The sequence below is a fragment of the Colobus angolensis genome, unplaced genomic scaffold (genome assembly GCF_000951035.1).
Source record: "Colobus angolensis palliatus isolate OR3802 unplaced genomic scaffold, Cang.pa_1.0 Scaffold139, whole genome shotgun sequence".
Lineage (NCBI taxonomy): Eukaryota > Metazoa > Chordata > Mammalia > Primates > Cercopithecidae > Colobus > Colobus angolensis.
The window spans coordinates 1,419,012-1,435,742 of NW_012114477.1; the positions used below are offsets into that span (position 1 = coordinate 1,419,012).

Consider the following 16,731-nt stretch of genomic DNA (forward strand, 5'->3'; position numbering starts at 1 on the left):
TAATCATGTGGTTGTTGTCATTGGTTCTGTTTATGTGATGGATTACGCTTATTGATTTGCGTATGTTGAACCAGCCTTGCATCCCAGGGATGAAGCCCACTTGATCGTGGTAGATAAGCTTTTTGATGTGCTGCTGGATTCGGTTTGCCAGTATTTTATTGAGGATTTTCACATCGATGTTCATCAGGGATATTGGCCTGAAATTCTCTTTTTTTTGTTGTGTCTCTACCAGGCTTTGGTATCAGGATGATGCTGGCCTCATAAAATGAGTTAGGGAGGATTCCCCCTTTTTCTATTGATAGGAATAGTTTCAGAAGGAATGGTACCAGCTCCTCTTTATATCTCTGGTAGAATTCGACTGTGAATCCGTCTGGTCCTGGAGTTTTTTGTTTGGTAGGCTATTAGTTATTGCCTCAATTTCAGAACCTGTTATTGGTCTGTTCAGAGATTCAACTTCTTCCTGATTTAGTCTTGGGAGAATGTATGTAGGGTACAGGGATTTATCCATTTCTTCTAGATTTTCTAGTTTATTTGTGTAGAGGTGTTTATAGTATTCTCTGATGGTAGTTTGTATTTCTGTGGGATCAGTGATAATATCCCCTTTATCATTTTTTATTGCATCTATTTGATTCTTCTCTCTTTTCTTCTTTATTAGTCTTGCTAGTGGTCTATTTTGTTGATCTTTTCAAAAAAACCAGATCCTGGATTCATTGATTTTTTTTGAAGGGTTTTTTTGTGTCTCTATCTCCTTCAGTTCTGCTCTGATCTTAGTTATTTCCTGCCTTCTGCTAGCTTTTGAATTTGTTTGCTCTTGCTTCTCTAGTTCTTTTCATTGTGATGTTAGCGTCTCAATTTTAGATCTCTCATGCTTTCTTTTGTGGGTATTTAGTGCTATAAATTGCCCTCTACACGCTACTTTAAATGTTTCCCAGAGATTTTTGGTACGTTGTGTCTTTATTCTCATTGCTTTCAAAGAACATCTTTATTTCTGCCTTCATTTCGTTATGTACCCAGTAGTCATTCAGGAGCAGGTTGTTCAGTTTCCATGTAGTTGTGTGGTTTTGAGTGAGATTCTTAATCCTGAGTTCTAATTTGATTGCACTGTAGTGTGAAAGACAGTTTGTTGTGATTTCTGTTCTTTTACATTTGCTGAGGAGTGTTTTACTTCCAATTATGTGGTCAATTTTAGAATAAGTATGATATGGTGCTGAGAAGAATGTATATTCTGTTGATTTGGGTGGAGAGTTCTGTAGATGTCTGTTAGGTCCACTTGGTGAGTTCAAGTCCTGGATATCATTGTTAATTTTCTGTCTCGTTGATCTAATATTGACAGTGGGGTGTTAAAGTCTCCCATTATTGTTGTGTGGGAGTCTGAGTCTCTTTGTAGGCCTCTAAGGACTTGCTTTATGAATCTGAGTGCTCTTATATTGGTTGTATATATATTTAGGATAGCTCTTCTTGTTGAATTGATCCCTTTACTATTATGTAGTGACCTTATTTGTCTCTTTTGATCTTTGTTGGTTTAAAGTCTGTTTTATCAGAGACCAGGATTGTAACCCTTAACTTTTTTTTGCTTTCTGTTTGCTTGGCAGATCTTCCTCCATCCCTTTATTTTGAGCCTGTGTGTATGTCTTTGCACGTGAGATGGGTCTCCTGAATACAGCACACTGATGGTCTTGACTCTTTATCCAATTTGCCAGTCTGTGTCTTTTAATTGGGGTCATTTAGCAGTACTACTTACAGAGATAGAGTAGAATGATGGTTGCAGAGCCTCGGAAAGGGTAGTGTATGTGGGGGCGAGCAAGGTGGTATGGTTAATGAGTACAAAAATATAGTTAGATAGAATGAATAAGATGTAGTATTTGGCAGCATAACAGGATAACCATAGTCTACAATAATTTATTGTACATTTAAAAATAACTAAAAGAGTATAATTGGATTGTTTGCAACACAGAGAAAGGATAAATGCTTGTGGTGATGGATACCCCATTTACTCTGATGTGATTATTATGCATCATATGCTTGTATTAAACTATCTTATGTATCTCATAAATATATATACCTACTGTGTACCTGCAAAAATTAAAAATATAAAGTTTTCAAAAATCATTTTTTCTTTTAAAACCAAGTTTTATATATTCTCTAAGTTTATTCTTTTCCATCACAATTGAACGAAATTGTTTTGTATACATACAGTGATATTAAAGTTCTTTTAGTTATGGCCTCTTATAATCATTTTTGCTTTTGACCCAGTTGTGTTAACTTATAAGTCAGTGTGAGTTAATGGGTGCAGCACACCAACATGGCACATGTCTACATATGTAACAAACCTGCACGTTGTGCACATGTACCCTAGAAGTTAAAGAATAATAAAAAAGAAAAAAAAATTATAAGTCAGTGGTGCTGCTTTTTAAAAACTAGCATCAGCATTTCTATTTTCCCCATTTCTAATCATCTTTAAAATAAAATAAGGGAAAATTTACTAGAAAATCATGTGATTTACAAGTATAGTTGAACAAAGTTGGTGATTATATGGAAAGCATAAAGCATATGGAAGATATAAAACAATGTTATAATTAGAAATATTCTTCAGGAGATTTTAAAGGTTCAAATTCCAAATGTGAAATATGGACTAAGAATATTAAAGTAGGCTGGGCGCGGTGGCTCACACCTGTAATCTAGCACTTTGGGAAGCTGACATGGGTGGATCATTCGAGGTAAGGAGTTCGAGACCAGCCTAGCCAACATGGTGAAACTCCACCTCCACTAAAAATAAAAAATTAGCCAGGAGTGGTGGTGCGCACCTGTACTTCCAGCTACCTGGGAGGCTGAGGCAGGAGAATTGCTTGAACTGGGGAGGTGGAGGTTGCAGTGAGCTGCGACTGTACCACTTCACTACAGTCTGAGTGACAGCAAGACTGTCTCAAAAAAGAAAAATAAAAAGAATATTAAAGTATAACATTTGAAAATACAGATAAAATCAAAGGCAGATTATTTGCAAATACTTGAAATAAGTACTAGGTTATGCATTGTACATATGAGTATACACTATTCTATATATCATTACATATTACATATATTTATTACATATGTTGTTATACACATGTAACTGTGAACATAGTAGTTTACCTCATTACTAATTTAGGCCAAGGGAGAGTAAGGTATTAGGTTATTGTTTGGTTCAGTGACATTTTGGAATTCTAAACCAGGAATGATGTGTTGAAAGTAAAGACTAAAGGTCTTTCCTTGCTTCCAGAGGTACTTGCAGAGTGAATTGTTTACTGTTTCACTTATTTAGTCTTTCATTGTTTTTATTTTAACCCTCTGGAGTGAGAGAAATGCCATTTAGTAAAAAGCAAATGCTAATAATACTAACAATTTTAACAATAGCGCATAAATACTTTGGTCATTAATTACATTTTTGTTACCTCTGAAATATTACAACATTAGTTACTTTCAGTTAGCATTTATTGCAGCCAGCAGTCAAGACACTTAGAACTTTTTATATTTTTTCCCTCTCAACTGTGAGCATCTTGAGGGTGCTCTAGTCTCTTTTTTTTTTTTATTTGTGTTATGTGTCGTGGTGCCTGGCACTGTTGATTTTTTAGGGAATGTTAATTGAGAGAAAGAAGTAATAGAAACTTATTCTTGTAATCCAGTTGTCTTTATATGATTTGTGAAGTCATCTAGTAGTATGCATGGAATAATCACTGTGGTATATTTGTGGTGACCAACAAGAAAATAATGAATGGAACACTTGAAAATCTAGGCATCCCACTTTAGTCGAGTTTATTTACTAGCTCCCTATATGTTTCTCTTCTTCTTGGCTAAAGCTTCAGCCTAAAATCATTGTACTTAGGGTATGGGTGTTCTCAACAGTTAGTCCATGTTGCCCTTTCTTCTCTATCTGCTGCCAAACCAATGACCAGCATGTGGTGTATGTTGGTGGGTTCATGAAGTAAGTGTGTATATGATCTGATGTTGACTGGGCACCAGGTATTCACCATTGCCCTGGAGATCCCAACTTTGGCATGCTGCACCTATTCTGCCTTTCTTTTTTTTTTTTTTTTTTTTTTTTTTTTTTTTTTTGAGACAGTCTCGCTCTGTCACCTGGGCTGGAGTGCAGTGGCCAGATCTCCGCTCACTGCAAGCTCCGCCTCCCGAGTTTACGCCATTCTCCTGCCTCAGCCTCCCGAGTAGCTGGGACTACAGGCGCCCGCCACTTCGCCCGGCTAGTTTTTTGTATTTTTTTTTTAGTAGAGACAGGGTTTCACCATGTTAGCCAGGATGGTCTCGATCTCCTGACCTCGTGATTCGCCCGTCTCGGCCTCCCAAAGTGCTGGGATTACAGGCTTGAGCCACCGCGCCCGGCCTATTCTGCCTTTCTATATATAAATTAGTACTTCTCCCAGATGAAGTGGTTTTCTGTGAGACCTGTGATAATAAGATAAATATTAGTAGCTGGAACCCATAGAAGGAGAAGCAGATACGCTATTGGCAGGTCATGACGATTTCCCTGAAGCTTGGATAAACAGCTGTGAATCTCAACACATCCTGACCTTTGCTTTGGAGAAGGCTAACAAGCCTGTGGGTGGTTGTTGTCTCGCTCAGAACTTGGTAATACCAATTTATTTTAGTCAGGTGGTTTAGATTTTGTCTGGGAGCCTTACAGCAATGAGAAGTCTCAATTATATAGTTTCTTGATTGCTCAGTCTTTTATGGAACAAGAGAAAGAATGAATGAGACAGTTATAGAAATGGAATAATATTATATTGAATGCTAAAATATTTAAAATATTTATTGGACTCCCTTGTATTCTGTTAGTCTATAATTATGTGTTCATATTAAGATTCTTTTCCCATTAAATAATAACAAAAATAGCTAATTTTATTGGGTGCTTAACTCTTTACCAATTACTGTACTGGATTCTCTTTATTCTATTTCCATAACTCACAATCAGGTTTTATCATCAGCTTGAACTCCATAGTGACGTATCTCTCACAAAAGTATAAACAACTCATTTTTATTCAACAGCCATTTGTACATGCAATGAGTATTGCACAGATAAATGTTGGGAGAGCCCCACTCTATGAGTTTGGAGCAGGGGGTTGTCAGAGCTGTACTCTTTATGCTATCTTTAGAGGGATACAACCCTAAGCTTTTAACAGGTAACATCTTATAAAGTTGGATTAGGGACTCTGGAAGGGCATAAGGGAAGACCAAAGATGACCTTTGACCCTTCTCTCCTATATCACTTTTTAAAATCTTTTCCTGAAGAAAGGAAACCAAGATTGTGGGAGGCATCATCCAGTCTTACCTTTTCTTACCTAATTTGTAAGTATTCTAAGAAAACAAAACATGCACATTCTCCTTGAGCTCCTGTGTGAACATGAGACCAAAGCTTGCATTTAACACTGAACTTTACCTACCTCCCTAGCAGTAGATAAATCATACTTTTCAGTTGGGTTTTACTTGGCAGACAGGAAAATCATTTGCCCTCTCAAGTAAGTAATGTTTTGCTTCAAATATGTAAGAAGTTATCAGAATTCATTAATACTAAAGATTTTTTTTCTTACAATATGTGAAATCAATAACTAAGACATTTTTGTGTCTCTTAGTTAAGTTTACAGTTATTTGGCCTTTTTGTATATAAAAACATACAAATATGTATATTTTTAGTTTAGTTTTAATATAGCATTTCTGTAGTGATGTAAACTGTAGTTATTTTTAGTTGGAATATACTGTTGCCTCTTGGAATATAGAAACCACCTAAAAAGTGAAATGAAAAACGTAATGAAAAACGTTTGTAAACACATTAAAGATTGAAACAGTGACTGAGTCCAGTGAAGGGAAGTGATCCTATGAATTAGTAATGAAAGTACATTTATAGGTTATTATCTTACTGGGATCTGAGTTTTAACAGCTGCTGATACTTTAATAGAAGCCTGAGTAGTCTGTAATAATTTGATTATTCCTTCTGTTTATGGATTGTCTTTTAATAAAAACACTGAATGGTGTTGCCTATCTTAAATTACCTCAAAGAGTCATTATAATAATAAGATAAGTAAATATATCTTGTAAACATGAAAGGTGCTTTCTCACTCTCTGTGTATGTGCATTTGTAATATAAAAATTTTAAATTATGTATTTTGTATTGAGTGATAGTTTTAGGAGTTTGAAACTTCATTTAGATCCCATGAATACAATTTGTGACAATTTCTAAGTATATTGTACTGAAAAAAATACGTTTGTGTTATAAACAGAATTGTAAGAGAATTTCAGTTGAATAGGAGACCAGGTATTTTAGAAGCAGATGTTGTCATATAAGCAATGAATATGTTAATTATATGTTATTTGCATATATTAATTAGGTACACACCTAATTTGCTGGTTGTATACAGGTAACACTTTGTCACCTGCTTGGTTTTACTCTGTGTACTTGAAAACAAACTGTAGGCTGGATGTAGTGGCTTACGCCTGTAATCTCAGCACTTTGGGAGGCTGAGGTGGGTGGATCACTTGAGCCCAGGAGTTCAAGGCTGCAGTGAGCTAGGATTGCGCAACTGCACTCAAGCCTGGTTGAAAGAATGAGACCCTCTATTAAAAGAAAGAAAAAGAGAAAAGAAAACAAATGCCAGTTTCTTAAAACTATTCTAAAATTTAAATATTTAAATGTCTTATTAATTCTCTGGTCTTTTCTGCAGTTACTTGGAATGAGGAATCTTTTCCTATAATCACAATTGATAATACTAGTTTTTAAAAGAATTCAATTAAAGAATACAAAGGACAATAACCTTTTTTGGTTTCTAAGCAAAGCACACATATTATATAGGTAATTGCTTTAAAATATTATGTTTGAAACAACACATTAAAAGTAGCCATGTTTTGTTACTCATTATTAAAATTATCTTAATAGTAATCACACACTGATTTGTTCCTTTATAATTATTTAAGAGCAGGAAATAGAAAATAAGTAGAATTCATCTCATTTATTTTTGCACTGTACCAGATACTTAGGTGAGATATAAAGAAATCTTCACGTCCCTGCCCTGAGGAGCTTATGGCATTAAAGGTGGGATAAGAAATATTTTTTAAATAGTTCAAAAACAATAAAAGTAGTGTGTGAATAAATATCAAAGAATGGGATAAAATTGATGTGTTTTAGAAGTGAAAAGATGTAAATTTTAAATAGAAGTTGCCTGATAAAAGTATGCTTATGATGTTAGAAGTTAGTTCATTTAATCACAAACTGTTCACTAGGTTTTTAAATCAAGTACATCTCAATCTTCGTTCTGCTGACATGTTGTTCTAGTAAAGAATCACCATCAGTCTTGTTGGAGCACCGGCAAAACATACATTATATATCTTTTATTTCTAGGCATACTTCCGACAGGGTGTTGCCCTCCAGTACCTTGGACGTCATGCCGATGCCCTGGCAGCCTTTGCATCTGGACTGGCTCAAGACCCCAAGAGTCTCCAGCTTCTGGTGGGGATGGTGGAAGCCGCCATGAAATCTCCCATGAGAGGTAAATATGATAAAAGTACTTGGTATAACATTAATTTAAAGAAGAACATTTCTAGCCTTCCAAGACTTTAGGCTCAGGCACAGAGAACTGATAGGTTATCAAATTAGCTAAGATTTGATATTTTAGACCTAGGAAGATCAAGAATAACTGCCAACAAGTGATGTTAGTGAGGCAGAATAGTATGGTAGAAGGGCCACTCACATAGAAGTTTGTGGACCTACATTACATTCTTAAATTTTTCACTAACTGTATGACAATGGGTAAATGGATCAACTTCTCTGCATTTCAGGATTATTTAAAAACCCTTATAGTTTTTCTGTAGTCTGAAATTCTGTAATTCTAAAACACAACACTTTTAGTAGGAAATTGATTTCTCAGATGGACCAATATATGCCTTCTAGAAATATTCAAATAAGAGAAGACATTTGACATTCTTATATTTCATAAAAGAAATACACATCTAATTGTAGGCTGTGCCTGAAATTTTTCAGAGGAGCATTAAAAATTAAAAGAAGAAAGAAACAAGACAGATACCAGTTTACATAATTTATCCCTGTTCTTACTTCTAATTTACGCTAGTTGGTATTCTAGAATAAACAAAAGAATGGATTGAAAATGGTACTGTGGAGGTTGGAGGAGTTCTGAGGCCCAAAACAGATTGGCTTCATTTTGAGGAATGTTGATTTTTGAGGAATGAATTCTTGGGAAGATTTGACTAAAAGTATATATAGCAGTTGCTATCTTTGGGGAGTGATAGAGACACCGAGGCAGATTTATGGTAGACAGTAGACAGCTAATAAAGATTCACTTTAATCAGGGTATGTCAAGCAGAACTCTGTTTTTCAGTCTGAAGTGGTATGTTTTTGAATTTTTCATATGGAAAAATGAACCTAAAATTTTTGATGGCAGCATCATTCAACATTTTATCTAGTTTTGAAAATGTTTGCAGCCTTAGATATTTTTAATATACTGGCTAGTATTATACTTGGCTCAAAGTATGTGCCAAATAAAAGTTTGATAAACTAAATGGTACTCATTTGGTCTCTGGGTAATTCATAGCTATAAAAAATATTTTCCTGAAATTCAGGGATTTCATATTTTAGGAAGAAAGTCTTAAGAAAACCTCTCTTAATGCGATTTTATAAACTCTGCAAAGCTGAGATTTTGCCACAGGCTGAAACCTCCTAGGGACTTGCTGTTAATAAACTCTGACTGGCCAGGCATGTTGGCTCACGCCTGTAATCCCAGCACTTTGGAAGGCCGAGGTGGGCAGATCACGAGGTCAGGAGTTTGAGACCAGCCTGACCAACATGGTGAAACCCTGTCTCTACTAAAAATACAAAAATTAGCTGGGCGTGGTGGCACATGCCTGTAATCCCAGCTATTCAGGAGGCTGGGGCAGGAGAATCCCTTGAACCTGGGAGGCGGAGGTTGCAGTGAGCCAAGATCTTGCCACTGCACTCCAGCCTGGGTAACAGAATGAGACTCCGTCTCTAAATAAATAAATAAATAAACTCTGACTTAGAGCAGATGCATTTTGTAGCTCCAGGGCTTAGGGAGCAGGGGCAGAATGGACAACAAGAAAAAAGTCATTTTATCTCTCCTTTCCATTATCTAGTTTTTTCTTGTTCTCCCCCTACACCCCTCCAAAAGGAATTTATATGGAATATTTTTTATTTAGTTCATGAAGATATTACTTCTTTTTTCTGCGGTGCTTCTGCTGCTGCCTTAGAATATTGGAGTGAATGTGTTGAGATCAGTAGAATCATACTTACCATTTTGCCTTTGAAGCGATTTATTTAGATAAATGTAGGGAAATCATCCCTGCACTGCTAGAAATAGTCAGAGCTGCCTTAGGGTTTTCTCTACCAGGTTCTTTCCCATCTTATGTAAGTGACCTAAGGCTGAACCTGGAGAAAGCAACTTCTTACTGGTGCCTGGAGTGCTTCAGTATCTTCTTCTCTTCCCTTAAGGCAATTTAATTTATCTCATTTATTTTTAGCATTGCCTTTACCACTGTATCTATTCCAGGTGGGCTTTTCTTATCAACAATTTATGGAGTATGTTACATTGCACAATATTGTTCTGTGCATCATCCCACATCTTAATGACCTCTCTTTTTGTCATATGGTTGTAATTGACAAAATTTCTCATCATTTGTTGCCCACTTTTAGCCTCCTGCAACTTCCTAAGTTTTGCCATTGTTGCATAGCTGGGCACTTTGGGTCACTTTACATATACATCTGATCTGTTATGTCAGTTGTTTTATATATATATATATTTTGTATTTTAAAGGCTAGTCCTGTGAAGCAGTGAGAGTGGAGCAGGATAAATCTGTAACTGGTTGTGATCAATTAGTTGTAACTACTATTGCACTCAGACCAGCCTGTTTTGTAATCCTTGAATGCAGCAGAGAAAACTTTCTGGTCCTGGTGCTTCTGTAAGCAGACAAAGCTCTCATGACCTGCACAGTGTTCCTGTGGTTTAGTCTTTGTGGAAGTTTTAAGATTTTATTTTTTGGCTAGGCGCAGTGGCTCAAGCCTGTAATCCCAGCACTTTGGGAAGCCGAGACGGGTGGATCACGAGGTCAGGAGATCGAGAGCATCCTGGCTAACACGTGAAACCCCGTCTCAACTAAAAAAATACAAAAAAACTAGCCAGGCGATGTGACGGGCGCCTGTATGCCCGGTTACTCGGGAGGCTGAGGCAGGAGAATGGCGTAAACCTGGGAGGCGGAGCTTGCAGTGAGCTGAGATCCGGCCACTGCACTCCAGCCTGGGCGACAGAGCGAGACTCCGTCTCAAAAAAAAAAAAAAAAAAAAAAAGTTTTTTTTTAAGTCAGGGACAACCTATATTAATATACCCTTTCCCCCATATAATACATTATATTTTTCCACACTGACGCTCATTTGATTTTTGATTATTGTCTCCTGTATTTTTAACTGAATTAAATCTGTTTTACTTTAGTTTCTTAGTTTCGCTCATGCACACAAATCAGGTATCAGCTAACCCTTTTCTCCTATGGATATACTTACGTTATTTTATATGATGTGTTTCTCTTAAATCATTAATGAAAATATAAAATAAATATAAGTATAAATTGATACTTTCTTTTACATGATTTCTCAAGTAATCCTTTTACCATATTCTATTTCTTTTTTTAGATAATCTTTCAGCAATTTCAGTTTATGGTATCTTACAAACATTTAAGCAAATTTGGTTGTTGTAGCATACTATTACTGCCAACCATGGATTTATTAATGTAATTACCAAGTGAAATTGAGTTTACTTTTGTTTGTTTCTTTAAAGATGCTAGGGCTGCTTCTTGCTGAGAACCTCTTGTGTATATTGTCTCTCTTCCTGTTAATTTGGCAGTCTAAAAACTATTACATTTATGGTCTATCACCTGTTGTGGTGTTTCCACCAGCTCCTGGGGACCCAGGGAAGCTGATTTTATGAAGTGCTGATAGAATATGCCTGTTAAATGTATAAGCTTTTCTTGCAGGATCAAGTTGGGGCTCACTTTTTATTTGCCTAATTGTCTACCCTTAGTGGGCTCATTCCCTCTGATTTTCTTTTAGGCGAGAGTCACTTTTCACAGGAGGCTTCCTTCTGAAATGTTATATTAAAAACATAGGCTCGGGCACCTGTAATCCTAGCTACTCGGGAGGCTGAGGCAGGAGAATCGCTTGAACCTGGGAGGTGGAGGTCAGTGAGCTGAGATCGTACCCCTGCACACCAGCTCGGGTGACACACAGAGTGAGACTCCATCTCAAAAAAACAAAAAACAAAAACAAAAACGCAAAAGCATAAACTTCTTCCCCTAAAAGATTGGAATCTAATTCCAGCACTGCCATTTGCCAGTCCATTGGCTGAGCAAGGTTGCTTCCTTTCTCTATCCTTCAGTCTGTATCTGTAGAGAGAAATTATAATATCCATCTCCTAATGTTGTTTTGAAAGTCAAGAACTAGCATCTAAAAGCAGGCCTCTCTGTAGGATGCCTTTTCCTCTGCAGCGTGGTGCCATTCTTCTCACTGAGGAGTGTAAGTAGCAGCAGTACTAATTGCCCTTATGTTTAGGGCAGGCATAGTGGTGTGGATGTGGAACGAACACTACATAGTACCTAAGGTCCTCCTTATGAGCACTCCCTGGAGAAGTTTCTCTCAAGCCTTAGTAGAAAAGACCTTGCCTCTCTTTCCTTCTTATATCCAGATACTCTCAACTAAAACTACCTGCAGTTCCTAGAAAACACTGTGGTTTCTTACGTCTCTGATTTCTATTCAGGTGCCACTTCCTTTTGGAAGCTTTTCCAGACCTACCCTGATAGAGTTAATAACATCTTTCTCTTTTGGGGTCCTATAGCACATTTTACCACTTCTAAGAACTCTGGATTAAAAGTTATTATTATTTTTGAGACAGGATCTCACTCTGCCACCTAGGCTGGAGTACAGTGGCATTGTCATGGCTCACTGCAGCCTTGACCTTCCCGGGCTCAGGTGATCCTCCCACCTCAGCCTCCTGAATAGCTGTGACTGTAGGTCTGTGCCACTACACCCAGCTAATTTTTGTATTTTTTATAGAGATAGGGTTTCACTATGTTTCCTAGGCTGGTCTTGAACTCCTGGGCCGTTGGCCTTGGCTCCCAAAGTTCTGGGATTACACATGTGAGCCACCATGCCTGGCCTCATTATTTTATGTATTACAAAGAAAGAAAAAAACTACCGACTATTATGATAACATATGTTTTTATTTTATGTATTCCGAAAGAGCTCTTTTAGGCCCCTTTAGATATAAAAGTGACATACCATTTCATAGCACTGTTGAGTTCAGAGGTATTATATCCCAAATTCAGGGATTGTTAATATGTGAATAAATATGCACCTCAGAACTGATGAAATACAGTATATCTCTTAGTTGAGTGTGATTTTGTTTATTATTAGCCTCTGCTACATTCCTACAAGCTCTTCAAATGTTAGGAAATATGATTTTGTTCATCTTAAAATTTTAAAGCCTTTACATTTCAAAAACACTTAATGGTTGATGAATTGATGTTGCAAAGGGCTTTATATTTTTTTTTTTTTGAGACGGAGTCTCACTCTGTCACCCAGGCTGGAGTGCAGTGGCCGGATCTCAGCTCACTGCAAGCTCCGCCTCCCGGATTTATGCCATTCTCCTGCCTCAGCCTCCCGAGTAGCTGGGACTACAGGCGCCCGCCACCTCGCCCGGCTAGTTTTTTGTATTTTTTAGTGGAGACGGGGTTTCACCATGTTAGCCAGGATGGTCTTGATCTCCTGACCTCGTGATCTGCCCGTCTCAGCCTCCCAAAGTGCTGGGATTACAGGCTTGAGCCACCGCGCCCGGCCAGGGCTTTATGTTTTTATGGAGTTGGTTTGACATTGCCTGTTTCATCTGTTATCTCCATAGACTCTAGAAAGAAAAACATCTTAGTAGCTATGGGCTGCCAAAGCTCTGTTTCACCTAGACTGATAAAATCACAAAATTAGTCCCTTTGCTAATAGCCCAAGTTTACTCTAAAATAGGAATTAGAATAATAGAGTTGGAAATAATTGTAGTGATCACCTACGCATTTAGAAAACTTATCTTACCACTTGTATATCTAGAGCTTTTGATTGTGGGTGTGGACCAATGAGACATAATTACAGCCCAAGCAGAGAAATTTGATATTAAAAAATTTTTAAATTTATATACAGTGAAGTGGACTTTTGTGTGTATATATCTGTACACATAGACATACGTATATACATGAATAGATTTATGTAACAATCACCACAGTTACAACCTATACATTTGACCAAGTGAGAGACTGAGGCTATGTGACTTTTAAATACAGGTGTCTATATATATTTAGCTCAGTGTTTTCCCCATTATTTCACATCAACTTTCTTCCCTACAAATATTCTTTGGTCAGTTCAAGCAGTCCATGTCATTTCATGTATCTATCTTCTCTTGGCACTTCTGTTAGGACAAATCTTCTTCATAAAATACCTTCTACTCTCAGAAAATAGCAAAGACTTACCTAAGCCCTACTCTTTTTTCAAGAGATCAAGTTCTGCTTCCATGAAGCTTTCTAGTTGCCCTTGATAATCCCTCCCTTTTCCAAACTCGTATAGCATGTTTTGTATATTAGCCTTGTATTGATCTTTGCACTATAATTTATCTTTTGAAGTGTATTTCCTATATACTGAGAAGGGAAATTTTATCTTCTACTTCTCTTTCATCAGTTTCATTTTCATCTAGTGAAAATTTGTACAATTAAAGATTTCTTTCTCTTTTGGGAATTTTCCAGATATTTATTTCTGTGGCAGTGTTCACTCTTCTTTCTACCATTGTTGTATAATTTTAGAGGCTCAATTAGATGACTGTTTCTCTAACTTAGCTATGGTTGCTATGGGAAAAAATATCACCAAGTAAAGCATAGTATCTTTGCTAGCCATCAGTCAATTTGGGCTGTCAGTTTAGGGAATTCTCCATCATACACTTCTGCTTCTGCCGTCTATAGTAAAAGCTGAAAGCGTCAGATCCTAATTTTCCCATTCTCCCTAGCAGCTGAGACCCCATCCTTGAATCAGGAGCTAAAGGTTCAAAGAAGAAAGGACAGCACAGAATTTGTTCTGGTGGTGGAAGTGGCAATGGTGACACTCATTTTCCAAGGGTGGCATTCAGTGAGGTGGTGTGGGGAGGAGCATTGTAAGCTATGGTGTCCTGTGTTTGGTTGCAATGGTTATGTTGCCTTCACCAGGCAGCTTTTGTGGTATGATTTTGACTGTGAGTCTGGAGGCCTGGTTTTCTACCTTTCCCAGTAGTCACTCAGTTGTTTCTTTTCTGCTTACAAGCAGCCAAGATTGGTGTATGTTGCTAGCAACCAAGAATCTTGCCTGGTGTGATATTATGGAACCTGGGCTTAGAGCCCTGCAATGTGTTCTTATCTTGGCTGTGTCCCAAGCTTTCCAACTTTGGGTAAGTCACTTAAATACTCAGATTCTTCATTTCTAAGAGAGCATATTTTAGAAGTCTTTTCAACTCTAAAATTCTATTATTTTTGTTTCTGCTAATTGGCCAGTGGGATACTGATGTGATCAACATTGACTGCCAAACTCATCAGCAGACATTACCAAAATTCTGCTCACAATATTTCATTATGGTATTGTTCTTTTTTATTCTAGCAATTCCTGGGTTCTTGTGCCTGTACTTAACCCCATTGGTTAGCTAGTGTTTATCAGTACTCTGCACGGCTTGAATATTGACAGTTGTAAAAATGTTCTTTGTTCTCTGTTAGTGATCCAATTGAAGGAAAAACATGCTTTAGGCACCCGCAGGTTTTCAGGTTTCAAGGTTTCTGTGGCAGTGTTGATTCAGGCGAGAACTTTTTAGTTGAGAGTTTAGATTCACAGTCATAAATTGTAAAAATTGCATTTTAATGCAGTACTGTTGGCTAGGAGACTCAAGATTTAAAGGGACCACCCCTTTTATAGATTTTTTTTTTTCACATGTGCATAGTGGAAAAACTAATGTAAAATAGTTTTTCAGGAAAGCTAATAATAAATGCTTTATAAGTGCCATCTTATTGTAGGGCTATCATTAATACTTTTACAGTTGTCTTTAAAGAAAAAAGGAATTGGGAAAGGAGCTTGGAGGTAATCTACATTCAAACTTAGCTTCAAATGGGAAAAACATCTTCTGTGGCTTACTGACCCCTATGTTCTTTTAATACCATATGAAAATAAAATGAGACCAACATTAATTTTATCTTCCATCTTAATAAATAAATTCAGATGATTTCTTTATGGTTTCATTTATGACTGCAAACAAAAATGGATAATATTCTTTTAGTAGGGGGCTACTGGTCTCAGAAGCAGCAGTGGATACTGGGTTACCAGTGAGAATGACAAAGGTTTTCTTGGGAGAGCTTCTTTTATTGCATCTTCTAGGAAAAAATATTTACAGGGTTTATTAATCTGTCATGCAGATTCAAGTTTATCAGCCTGGGCATGGTAACTCACACCAGTAATCTCAGCACTTTGGGAGGTTGAGGTGGGAGGATTGCTTGAGCCGAGGAGTTTGACACCAGCCTGAGCAACGTAATAAGACCTCATCTCTCCCAAATATTTTTAAAAATTAACCACGGACGATGGTGTGTGCCTGTGGTCCTAGCTACTTGGGAGGCCGAGGTAGAAGGATTTACTTGAGTCTAGAAGGTTGAGCCTGCAGTGAGCCAAGATTATGCCACTGCACTCCAGCCTGGGTGACGGAGCAAGACCTGTCACAGACAAACCTCTTATCAAATGCTAGACATGTTAGGGACTTTCACCTGTGTTCATGATGAGTTTTCTGAGTACCCACATTGTGCCACTTGCTATGGAGTTGTAATAGATAGTCCTATAGCAGTCTTTAGATTTAGCTGGAAAAATATTTTAAAAATTAATACATGTAGAACAATTCTAAAATAGTTAATGACCAAACTGTGCAATACTATTAAAATTCAGCACAGGTTCGGATACACAAATTAATGTATGCCAGAGGACCTGGAGATATTCCCAGTACAAGTGGGACTGGAGGCATGTGCCTGTAATATTTTGAGAGGGGAACAGGACAGAGGAGAGGGAACTATTCAGGGAAAGTGGCACATCATAATCACAAAGGCCAGAAGAAAGGATAAGACATATACATGCAAGAGAGAGGAGAAGGAAATTACTGGACTGGGGTTTTTGATACTAGTCATATGAGATAAGTGGACAGTTAGGGTGGTGCTAGAATAAAGGTTGAAATAAGCCACAAAAGGTATGATAAACATTTGTTTCTAGAGCATATTAGAAAAGATTGTTTTTGTATCATCCTACATTATCCTGTTATGTTATTGTTATTTATTTTCAGACTCCCTCGAGCCCACTTATCAGCAGCTTCAGAAAATGAAACTGGACAAGAGTCCCTTTGTGGTAGTGTCTGTGGTTGGGCAGGAACTTCTGACAGCTGGCCATCATGGGGCCTCCGTCGTTGTCTTAGAAGCTGCACTGAAGATTGGCACCTGCAGCCTCAAACTGAGAGGTTCTGTTTTCTCTGCCCTGAGCAGTGCTTACTGGTCTCTTGGAAATACAGAGAAGAGCACCGGATATATGCAGCAGGACTTGGATGTAGCCAAGACCTTAGGTAGAGTGATGCTTCTCTTCTCTATTTCAGTGCAGAAAGG

General features: G+C 37.5%; 1 protein-coding gene across 1 annotated transcript in view; it reads left to right on the forward strand.

The window, feature by feature from the left end:
* The window catches only part of TTC28 (tetratricopeptide repeat domain 28), a 720,135-nt gene that overhangs the window by 370,700 nt on the left and 332,704 nt on the right, over positions 1 to 16,731 (forward strand). The window contains exons 4-5 of the mRNA XM_011934852.1: positions 7,379 to 7,526; positions 16,419 to 16,691. Of these exons, the coding sequence (XP_011790242.1) occupies positions 7,379 to 7,526; positions 16,419 to 16,691 (421 nt within the window). The remainder of the gene's footprint in view (positions 1 to 7,378; positions 7,527 to 16,418; positions 16,692 to 16,731) is intronic.